Here is a 12,641-nt window from a genome sequence, read left to right as displayed (position 1 = left end):
GTGTGTGTGTGTGTTCTGTGTGTGTGTGTGTGTGTGTGTGTGTGTATGTGTGTGTGTGTGTTGAAGGAGGTCTGGCTCATTTCCAGCATCTCAAAATAGTTAAATTCACAGCAGTCTACCTGTTATATATAGGTATATATACATAGCCATAATGTGGAGATAGATATTAATATATGTATGGTATCAACGAAGAGGGTAAAAAGATGTTGCTGTTTACTTAGTGAGATGATAAGAAAAAAGTAAGGATACGTATTTAGTTGAGCTGCTCTGGGTTTCTTCTGCAGCTTGGCCTAATACCCCTAATACCAAAGATCATAGCTATGTTACACCTGCTAGATACTAAATGATATATTCAACTCTCTAAAAATTTTCATATACTCATATGTTTTTTCATACACACACACAAACTCATATATATATATATGTATACATCTTTGAGATAACTATATTGGCCAGAAATTTAAAGCCCTATTAAAAAATAATTTCAGGAAAGTCCAAAAGAAAAGAAAGAAAGAAAAAAAGGAAGAAAAATCAAGGAGAAGTACAATTCCCTTACTGGTTCAAAAGCAATCCAAACTCATAAGATTTGGGAAATAAATGGACATGGGGGAGAAGAGATTAAATCCTCTCAGGTGTCTTCCTTTCTTCTAAGAAAAATCAATTAGGTTCATTGTGGCTCATGGTAAGCAGTAGTTTGCAGCACAATGCTTTTCATACCATTCTTGAAAAATCTAAGGCTCTTATTAAGATGAGATTCTAGCTGTTTTTATTAAAAATTCATGACCTTTTTCAAGAAACCATTTTGACCTGTTATTTCTAGACACCGGGAGTTCTTTCCTCTTACTCACTCCTATACATATTTCAGGGATAGAGACTTTAATGGTTACTGATCTAATTAAAGTATATATAAAATTATTAAATGAAAATAACAATATATAATTCTGGTTAAAACACAAATTCCATTCAAAGTGGATTACTATAGATTGCAAATGTTTTAAGTTTTGAAGGGTGTGTTGCCTGTAGACTACCATTTACAGAAGTGGAAGCAATGATTCACAGCGGAAGAAAAAAATAGCAGACTGTAATACAGTTCTACACAAAATCAAACCCTTTCAAGTAGCAGAGAAAGGACACTTATCATCTAATAATTATTTCCAGATAGGCATATAATGCTTTGTATATGTCATGTAAGTAGAGTTTGAACGAAGTTCTCTCTTCTGTCAACTCCACCTCTTAGTTCTCCAAGCAACTTTGGGCACAGCTTGTGTACCACTGCAGTGCATGGTGCATGGCGCATGGTTTTGGTGCAGGAGCATTCCTATCCTTAATGGGAAGCTTCTTCATTGTTCAATTTGGCCCATGTGGGTGGATGATGTGAATCAGAGACTAAGAATGTCATTATGACATGCCTAAGCCACAATTTTTATTGGCCAGCTAACAGCCTTTTTTGTAAATACTCCATTTGTAAAGTATTTATATTTCCCCCTTTTAAAGATGTTTTATGCTGAGTACCAGTCAGTGGCTCACGCCTGTAATCCTAACCACTCAGGAGGCTGAGATCTGAGGATCACAGTTGAAAGCCAGCCCGGGTACAAGAAGTCCATGAGACTCATCTCCAATTAACCACCAGAAAACTGGGAGTGGCAGTGTTCTTACATGCACACAGGTTTTGTAAGGATGATTTGATCATTTTTACTATGTCATTGTCATTATTTTCTCTTTCCAAAAAAATGGTACTCAACATTCTTGCAAAAAGGTATGGAAATATATAACAAAGATTGAACACAAAATAATTTTCAGCTACAAGAGACATATGAAAATAAACTAGCTTCATACAAATGTGGATGTCTATAATTTGAAAATGTAAAATTCAATTTTGGAATTTATGTTTTATAGTTTTCACTAAAAATTTGAATATTTTTGGAATATGCTAATTAATCATAAATACAAAGAAATGTATATGTGTAGGCTTCAGATATGTATTCACATTACTATTTTACAGAATCATACTAGTTAGTTAGGTATGTATACAAAATAATATGCAACTGATGCTACATCAAAATGCTAAAATAACTGACAGGTTAAAAATTTATTCATGAGAGTTTTACTTACGTGTTTCTCTGATTAGGTGAGCTCTTTTGGTCTGACATCTTGTAAACATTCATTAAATTGTTAGAAACAAAGGTAGAATATAAAGATATTCAGGCCAGTAATCTTTAATGTTTATAATTGTGAAATACTAATTCACAAAGTCAAAGCTGTTAAAAATTGATATTAAAATAACTTTGTTCTGCACATGCTCATTATGGATAAGAGAATGTAGAAGTCATACTTATATAACTTTTGCCATATTTTCTTTTAGGGGTGAGAGACTAAAGAGGAAGAAAACAAAAGAGACTCCCATGTTGATAAAAATTTTCACTTTTCAAAAAAAAATGACCCATACACTTAAATGCACACATCTACACAAAAACACATATACACACACCACACATTATCATCGCCATAAAGTAGCAATTTTAGTACCTGTTTTTGAGCAGTACACTGAAGGTCATCTTATCCAGTCTGAGATAATTTGGCAGTAAGTTTGACCAATTCCAGCTCCATTTTGTGATGGCTGACTGTTGATAAATGAGAAGACACTATTGTTTGTTATTAATCAGAGTTAATATGATCACTAAATTAAAGCTCCAGCTGTGATAGACTAACTAAGAAGGAGGGGGGCCTAGAACAAGGACTTAGACAGATAACATCAATCATGTCCACAGAAAAAGGTTTTTATTCCAATAAGACAGCAATTAATTCATAAATCCATTTGGGATGTAGTCATTATTTATAAAAATATAAATCAATTTCTTGAGTCGTTATTCTTTTGAGTGTTAATGGCATGTACTCAACAAGTTTCTTTGGGAGAGTGATTTTTTTGAGAAATAAAGAAAAATAATTGGCAAGTTTTTCATGTTTCATCTCATTTTGTAGATTCTTTTGTTAACACCTAAATTTTCTATTAAAAATAAAATCTAAGAAGTGCTACGACTCAAAATATAAGACAAAGCCTAATGAGAGTAGATTATCAACATTACATTTCGGTGAAGAAAATGGTTTAAAAGAAAGATTATAAATACCTTCAAGTGTAAATGGCATAAATGATCCTTTTTCTCATTAATAGATAATTTCACAGAGAAGTAAAGAGAAAAATTACTGTGAAAAATAATCTCATAATAATTCAGAACTCAACAAAACATGCCATTTATTTAAATGAAGTAAGGATAATTTAACAGCAACAATTATTATTTATGTTTTTGAGAAAAGTAATGTATAAGGTAGGAAGGCAGCCAATAAACTCTAACTGTATAATATATTTTGTTTTAAAGTATTATTGATGTTTCTGTTCCTTAAAACTAAATAGCTTGGATAATAAGAGTTCAGTCTAATGCTTAAAATCCAACAAGAGAGATCCCTTGTCACCTGCTGATTAATTGAGCACTACAATCCTGTCATAGAGCAGGAGAATTCTGCCCCAGGTTGTCAGCCTTTGAAGGTCTTATTCTACCACAGTATTGATGAATGTAGGCGAGAGTTGTAACAGGCATGGTAAAAATATTATCTGCATGCTGAATTAGGCCATTGTTTTAATTCTCATTTTCATCAGAGCTCTAGGTCAAGCAATCCTTCTCTTTTCCCCTGTTCAAATTGTCTGTCAAGAAGTTTCTGGGAAAAAGCCAGTCAGAGATAAATAAAGGAAAAGCAACTTCAGATTTCAAATGCACTGGTGGAAGGATGAAACTACTAAAATGTACCCTTTAAATAATTCCATAATCTGTCATGGAGAGCTTCACTGTGTTCACCAAATTTAGTTTATTGTAAATATCTTGGCTCTATGGTCATTAAAAAATTCACTTTATATGTAAGGAATATATCTAAGGTTATTAAAAAAACGAAGAAATTTGTCCTAAATCTCTAAGGGGAAAACAGGAGGCAGAGAAGCCTGCCAGGGAACCAGTGACACACCAAACAAAGGAGGGAAAAAGGGGTGGGAAAAGGGGGGAAAAAGTAAATGTATCCCATGTCAATTACAATAGAAATGTGGTGCTCTTTAAACTCTTTTCTACATTTATCTGATACTGTTTAGGACACAAGGTCTTCAGTGACTGTGTATGGGGCAGTGGGATGATCAAGGAAGAGAAAGACATTTCAAAATGACTAGTTCTTCAGGTTTCTCTAGCTACAGCCTAGTGGATGTTCCCCTGTCCATTGCTAACTAACTCAATCAGAAGTTAAGTTTTTATAGACCTACAAATCAGTTTCACAAATAGAAGATAAACTAGAAAGCAGATAAATAATCAAAGTACTTTATGTATAAGTGTGGAAATATCATCAAGAAACTCATTTGCACAATTAAATTTATGCTAATAAACAAAATAATTATTAGTTCATAAATGAGTCATATACTATGCCACTGTGAAATAATAATTCATTTTAAAAAAGGAGAAAAGAAAAGAAGGTAAAATAACTTTTAAAAAGTCAGTCTGGGCTGGCTATATAAATAAAAACATGACCTATTGCTTCCTAGCAAATATAACTGATGAGACAAAGCATTGTGTTCCCTGTGCAAAAAAAACCATACATTTAAGTTAAATTTGCCATTTAGTTGACACATACTTGATCTAGCATGTGTTCACTGAACACCTTATACACACGGAAAGGGTTAAAGGCAGAAGGCGGATCTTCCACACTCCTGAAGGGCATCTTTAAAGGCTGGATGGGCAATGGCTTTTCCTCTGAACCATTCATGGAAAACAGTTGCTCTTTTAAATATTCCTTCATGGGGGGGAAAAAAGAAAGTACAAGTCATGATGATGAAAAGAATACTCTGCTTTTGACCTGTGAACTGATCAACACCCATATTTAGCCCTCCATTAATTTGTGAGATTATGGAGTTATAGCAGAGTACCAATCAGTAGTGCAATAAACCTACCAAAAATAGGTTTAATTAATGTATGATACAGATTTAAAATAAAAAAATAACTCTTTCATACTGCATGAATGCTGGCTATTTCCCAATCTTCTTACCAGGCATTGTCTCATCACTGGTTCATGTGTTGCCCTGCTGGTTACCAAAATTTGATCCCAAACCCTGAAAAAGATTGTTCTTCCTTCATCATGTATACTTGCTCCTTCCTCCAGGCTTGACACATCACTAAATATACTAGTATTTTACTCTATGTAATTTTAGTCGATGCACAATTATTTAAAATACAAGCTCTAGTCCCTTGCTGTGGACTGAGAACTATTAAGGTTCTATAAAAGCTCAATAGTTACTATTCAGAGCTTCAAAGTTCCAGTATACTCTTAGGCAAAACGACTGTTTTAGTTCATTATACCTCATTTTCCACCCCTTAAAAAAATGGTGAATAATCCTAATTTAGTTTATAGGGCTATCTTTGTAGGACAACAAATTAAAATAACTAAGAAGTCTACCATCAACTAACAAATGCATATTTAATAAACAAAAATAACAATTTTATGTAATAGATTTTTTTCCTTTAGGGTAAGGTTCAGGATGTTAGAGCTAAAAGAACTTCAGAGATCATCTGTAAACTCTTACTACTGAGAATCTGGTACACAGATCAGATGAGTCAGCCTCACCTGGGAACTTGTTAGAAAGATAGAATTGTAATCCCTACCACATCAGACTCTGTCTGGTAACAGGAATTCCCAAGAGATGAGGAAGCATTGAAAAATTGAGAAACTCTAGCTCAGTATCCTACTCAACCCTTGGCTCTGAAAGGGCAAAAATCAGGCCTGAGGCCAAAGACCTATGAGGGATAATTGCTAGGCTAGAGTCCTATGTATAATCTGTGTTCACTATGGCATTTTCTTTATTTCTGTTCCCCTATAGCTTTACAACTGCTCACTGTGTAATTTGTGGAAGACAAATTTCAGAAGTTAAAAATCTCTAAAAGTCTAGTGAAACCATTGGTAAAGATAATAGTGATAGCTGTTTCTTGAATTTATTCATTGCGGAGACAATCTCTTTAGAAAAATAAATTCTGTACTGTAGGGTACACATAGGCATTTCCCAAATAATATTAGATATGATGAAACTCCCCCCAAAAAGAATTTTATACCTAAATTTAGGTAACTGGATCAAACCAAAAGTTTTCTTCATCATGATTTAAAATTTTAAATGTTCTCTTTTCTTAGAAAATAATTCTTTGTTATGGCTAACATGTTTTCATAACTGAAATTCCTCTTCTATAAACTATATAGTTTGATATTTTGTTCCCATTACTAAAAAAATAAAGAGTTCTCTACTGCAAGTTGTGAACAAAATGGCATTTTCTCTTCTACATTGATGATCATCAGTTTCTTGAGAGTTTGAGGCAAGATCATTACTTTAATGCACTCATGGACTATGTAAGGACTTTCAAATGAAACAAAACTAACACTATATTACTCTGACATTGCTTTATCGGATTTAATCAAAACTACTTCTTCAGATTTTCATTTTTTTTCTTGAGCATCTCTGCACAGTTCAGTCAATGCTTCTTTTTCTCCTTCTGTTTGCTTATTGCCCTAAAACATTATGCAAGAGTCCAGTACAGTATTGAAAATCAGTGACAGAAAGGGACCTCTAAGCCCTATTTGAATTTAATGAGAAAGATGAAAAATGAAATTTTGATATATTATTTTGAGGCAAATGAAAGAGCTATTAATTTCTGTGTTCCTTGAAACAATCCTCATTTGGATGAACCCTCACCTTAGAGGGTTTTAAAACAGTACTAAAACACTTTTCCACTTGATGATATTAGATAATTTGAATATTCAACTATTTGTCACTAGGAAATAATTATCATATTATTGTCCTAAAGATAATAAAAATACAATTTAAAAATATTTTAAAATAGAAAACAAGAAAAATAGGTTTCAGTTGACATTACTAAATTACATGTCCTTTCAGAGTAGAAAATTAAAGCTGAAACTTGAGAACATGTATACTTTTATGGTAAAATAAACAAATATTTCTAGTACCAATATTTAAATTGTTGCTTTTATCTATAGTCAAATTACCAGTTATATATCTATTCAAGATGAATAATACATTAACAATATTTACATCAAAGCTTCTTTCTCTATCCTTTACATATTTTCTACTTATCTCCACTTAAGTGCTTTTCCTTTCAGATGATTTCAACTACTACATTTACTGAAGACCATCAAACCTACAGCCATGACTTCTCTTGTCTGTGCTCAGGTCCAGAACTCATCTACAATCATAGGTTCATGCGACTTTCATTTTAAGAACAAGACTCTTAATTCATTTCTCCACATAATTTCTCTGTGGGTCTAGACCCATAAATGCTTGTATACACCTACATTTTCTAGTAATATCTAGTGGCATATGTGAAGTACAACTTTTGATTACTGGTAATTACTGAGCTTCCCATCAGTCTAGCGATCTATACTAGATATTAGTATCCTCCAGACTATGTGATGCCACTTTACTAATTCCCAGAATAATCATTCTGCAACCTCTTTTCCTCAGTAATCATCATAATTACTCTGGCTGATTTGGGAGACCCAGTGGATCTACCACTGAAGAGCATGACTTTGAAACAATAGTTTAATTTAGGCAAGGCCAGTCCTTCCAGAGTTCTCCAAATACTAACACCAAGAATGCTATGAAGAGTCCCTAACAAGAGTGAGTAGGATGCATTACTTCGAAGCAATTGCCTACTGATCTCTAGTCTTAGGGTCATTTCTCACAGCACTATATTTCCAGTATTGAGACAACATTGAATACTTGATTGATTAACTCTATAAAATCTAGGAAATAATAATGACATGAAATAATTCTCAGACAGCTACTGGTTGGGAGAACTTTCATATAACCAATCTGTAAAATGTTATAGAACTTAATTAATCCCTCTGTTATATTTGGTATTTAAGGCCTATATCATAAAAATAAAATTCTATTTGTTTACCTCATTCATATTATATAGTTTTTACTTTTCAAAAATACTTTCATGCATTTACAAATACCAACATAACTGCAAATGCCACATTCTAATTCAGATACAAATCAAAATAAAATCTGAGTTAGCCAACTTAACATTGGTTCAACTGAATAGCTTCCAAAGTCTTTATTTACATTTTTCTTGAGAAGCCCAATGAGTGAGATCAGAGAATTAACTGAACAAAGACAATGGCAAGTATAACTTTTTTCCCAATTGAAACATTAAAATGAATTTTCTTGAGTTAATCTGGTTGGGTCCAGAATTTTTTTGCATTACATAAAAAAACTCCCAATTTTACCAACACATGCATGATTCTTTCAGGAAAATAGCTGTCTCTCCTCAAAAATAATTTCATTTCCATAAATGCTAGATCTTAGTATCAACTTAACAGCCACAAACACACAATTCCCAAACTACACCTTTAGTCTCTACAATGCAGAACTGAACTGAATTTATGAGCCGTGTTATTGTTTAAATCATATAAATAAAACTTACACTGTTTCAGTGATGCTATTTCTATACAAATGCAGAACAGCCGGGGCTGAATAGATTCTATTAATAATGCAATATTGAGTTTGGTATTGACTTTAAGAAGTATTATCACCTCCTTGACTAACCCTTAGCTGCCAGCAGACGCTGCCTCAGGCCAGTACACACCTAATTGCTCGGTAAAAAGGCCGTTTCCCTACCTCATTGAGCCGCATGATGTGATAAATTTGCCTCAGGTACTCGCTGCCACCTGGTTTGTGGCAGAGATCCAGGACCATCGTGTTTATTTTCTGCTCAGTCAGTTCAAGAGCAGTATCTCCTTCTAAAACTGTGCTTTTCTCCACGGTCACAAATGCACTAAACACAAAGGAAGAAAATATTTTTCAGTGATAAAAGAACTAGAGATGGAAAATATCAGAGAGGATTGACTGTGGAGAGTAGATGTAAATTTCATACAAAGTACTCATGAAAATTTCACTCAACTAGGTAAGTCTTCTCAAATCTCCACTGCTATACAAACAGTGGAAGAATGAAGCTTCTTTAAAAATTGAATCATTTTTAAAACTGTTTCTTTATTGCATTACACTCCTTTCTACAAAACACTTCCATATCACTATAATTATTGAAATTGCTATGAGATGAAAACAAAACATTTCTTTTTAAGACTAGGTAAAAAATAATTGGTATTTTTTTCTTGGAGAATTAAAAAATATCTTTTATGCCAGAAATAGCTTTGGTATTCTGTCTTTTCTAGATTTCTCTTTCCACCTGTCATAGAACACATTAAAAACTAATTAAAGTGTCAGAGAAAAAGCCTAATAAGCTAAATATAAATTGGGTCTTTCTATGCAGTGTGCTTACCAGTGAATATTTAATTGGCCTTTGACACTTGTTGCTTTTCAAAACTATATGCCTTCTCTCCTGCTTCTTTCTTGTAATAGACACTTATCAAACGTCACTACTCAGGTCATTCTTCCAGTACAAGGGTATATTGTTACCTTACCAAAAATGTTGAATGTTCTGAAACATCGTGAGTGAATTGTAATCAAACCCAAGACATTGTCCATTTTAGACAAATGCTGTACTCCTGAGCTACAATTCCAACTCTGAAACATTTCTTTTTGAAAGATCATCTACTTATATTCTTGTTCCGAACATTACATACATGCTAATAATGGATGACATATACATTTTAAACATCTCCATCTATACCTGTGTAAAACAATGTATCATACTCATCAAACATCACATATGTATGCCACACTAATTTTCTTCTTGTAATTGCTATTAGATCATGTAAGGCTTTTCAATATAAGTATCCTTAGGAATATTCCTACTTTTTCCACCATTTCTCAGACTAAATGGAAATTTTTCATGGTGTAATCAGCTGTATACTACAGTTCATTACTGAGATTTTGCCATGATTATAAAATTAGTTATGCTAAGAGTCAGTGTTGCTGACCTGAAGACTGAACCAAATGATACCCAGCTGCTGAACATTAGCTATTATATTGCTTCCACATGTAGCTTCAGAAACCTTGAAAAAAATGGTTAACTTGAAGATCATATACGCCTTGCTAAAAGGAAAAAAAAAATAAAGCAAATCCTGACTTACCTAGAGCAAACTATTTTTTTTTAAGAAACAAAAGATATCTTTGGTAAGCTACCTACAAGATGTGAGCAAAACTTCTTGTTAAGGTTTTGTAGAGGCTGACATTGAGAAAGTTGAGGCTCTCTGACAAAGGAGTACCTTCTTGTCAGCCCCTGAATTGTATCCTTTCCTGTCCATCACTGTGCAGGTGAAGCAAGTGATTGGATTCAGTCAATGCTATGATTAATGAGTTCCTCTCTGGATTTGGGACTGCCTATCAATCATGTCATTAGGGAGAATGTGCCCTGAAAGAGGCAGACCTTAGCCAAGGAATAACTGCATTAATCTTAATCTGTATATGCACCCAGCCAGCCAAGGCAGGGTCACCATCATGAAAAACAATAATCTTCAGCTCGACAAATTACCTTGCAAAGACAGACATTTCTTTACTTTTGGGCTGTGTGTTCTCAAAAATCTAAGTTGACTGTTTACAGCTGAGAGTTAGTACAAAGTGAAGGTTATTTTAATGAATAGTAATGATTTCAGGCAGTGTGTAAGACAGGCAAGGCTTTTTGACTGGTTATTTTCACCATTTCCATAAAATCAAAGCTAAATCTGAATGCTACCAAAATACATCTAGCTAAATGATATTGGTTCCAAGATAATCTTCATGAGGAATTAAGGCTTCATTTATCTTACCAGAAGTAATTTAATTTAAATGCTTCTGCACTGATGTGATTAAGAAAAACCTAGAATAAAGCCAAGGCAACCTTCTATGTGGTATAGACATCATAATTTGAAATACATTTTTCCTCATAGTCTAGATCTATAAACTAAATTATTATCAATTTATGAGAAAGAGTTGGCTAAAGACATTTAAATCTATATCAGATAATCAATTTGAAATCAAAGACAAGAATAAACATTCTTCTAGCACCCAAAGTTTATGAAATTGTTACCTAAAGTGAGTTAAATCGAGTTGAAATTTTCACACACATGTAAATAAATAAATTTATGTCTGTAACCTTGTGTATTAGTATATTTATAAAATTTCAAAAGACATAGTATTTTGTGACATTATTCACAATATTGGAATGCTGAGGCACATTTTAAAAACTTACAAAACTTACAAATGATATATATTGTAAGTGATAGCTAAGAACTATTCTTAAGAATTAGCTACTCAGTTAAGCATTATTCAGACATTATTATAAGGGATAATATATGGGTTGATTTTGTTAAATTAAAACCAGCTTTTTGGGAAAATATTAACTAACCTACTGAGTATACCTAAGCATATTACTTAATATTGCTTTAAGTAAATTTTATTTGATATAGGAGTTCAAGTCAGTAGTAGCATACTATAAATTAGTATGGAATGAAAATACAAATTAGGAAGGTCATGGTCAATGTTACTAAGTATCAGCCTGACTGCGGTGACTAGTATTACTACTCAGGGGATATCTCAGAAGTACATTTCTAGGAGTCAGCACAACAAAGTGGGAAAATTATGATTGCTTACTTTCATTATATAGATAAATACAGTCTTACAGATGAACATAAACAAGAGTATAACAGGTGCTTACTAGTTCTAAGCTTGATGCAAACAACTTTATATCACTCTGTTTTTCAACATTTTTATCATTCTGGTATTACAATAAAATTGAGGTTTTAAGAAATTCACTAAGTTGAAAAAGGTTTCCATCTACAAGTGATTTAGTCTTGTCCATCTAACCCTACAGCCTATCATCTACAAATAATTATAACCATCTTTCAAATGACTTTTACTTGTTTCAGGCAGAAAGTTATACTAGTATATGCTAATGACAGGAATATAATTTAGGAGAGTGGAGTGCATTGGGGCAAGGTGTCTATAAAATGGGCTGACTTAGTAGACCACCTGAACCGGAATTACTTGATCAATATCATGTAATTCTATACCTGAAAACTAACTTTAGGACAGGAGAACTTATTTAAATTCACCAGGGACCCTTAAAAATCTTTGCAGTACTACAAATCACTTAGCTCTTGATGACAAACCTATGAGAAGGCTGACATTTTCATACTGAAACAGCTGGGTGTGTTTATGGCTCTGCTGTGATATGCCCCAATTGCCCTCTGGGATTCTTACATTACCAGATGAAAAATGTGTACCTTATTGACAATCGAGTACACAGAAAGCAATAAAAAGCCTTTTATATCTATTAATTCCTTCTTAATTTAATCTCCGTGCCCACTCCATTTACAAAATGCTCAAGGCTATCACTAGATACTTGTTTGCACACTGAAAAGGAGTGAAACTAAATTCCCTTGGGTTTAATGACACCCTTTTAATCAGAAACCTTAAGATGGTGACTAAACAAGTATAATGTTCCAGTGTATCAACAGGATTTGAATTTTAAGAAGACAAGGACTGTCTAAAACTCCAGTGCTTAGTAGGATACTAATCTTCTTTTTTTTTTCTCTGTTCATCAAAGCTCCCATGATTTTAGCTGAATGACCACAGATGCCCATCTAACAGTACTTTGGTGCTGTTGTAT

At 33.2% G+C, this 12,641-nt stretch overlaps 1 protein-coding gene across 1 annotated transcript in view; it reads right to left on the bottom strand.

Annotated features, from left to right (window-relative positions):
* Nucleotides 1-12,641, bottom strand: part of Kiaa0825 (KIAA0825 ortholog) — a 378,969-nt gene that overhangs the window by 194,881 nt on the left and 171,447 nt on the right. Inside the window, exons 18-20 of the mRNA XM_090331617.1 lie at nucleotides 8,711-8,867; nucleotides 4,663-4,821; nucleotides 2,527-2,621 (exon numbers count right to left, since the gene is read on the bottom strand). Of these exons, the coding sequence (XP_090187743.1) occupies nucleotides 2,527-2,621; nucleotides 4,663-4,821; nucleotides 8,711-8,867 (411 nt within the window). The remainder of the gene's footprint in view (nucleotides 1-2,526; nucleotides 2,622-4,662; nucleotides 4,822-8,710; nucleotides 8,868-12,641) is intronic.

This window comes from Megascapheus bottae, chromosome 4, assembly GCF_031878675.1.
Source record: "Megascapheus bottae isolate mThoBot1 chromosome 4, mThoBot2.hap1, whole genome shotgun sequence".
Lineage (NCBI taxonomy): Eukaryota > Metazoa > Chordata > Mammalia > Rodentia > Geomyidae > Megascapheus > Megascapheus bottae.
Note: the sequence above shows the minus strand (reverse complement) of the source record. Positions and strands in the feature narration are given on the sequence as shown.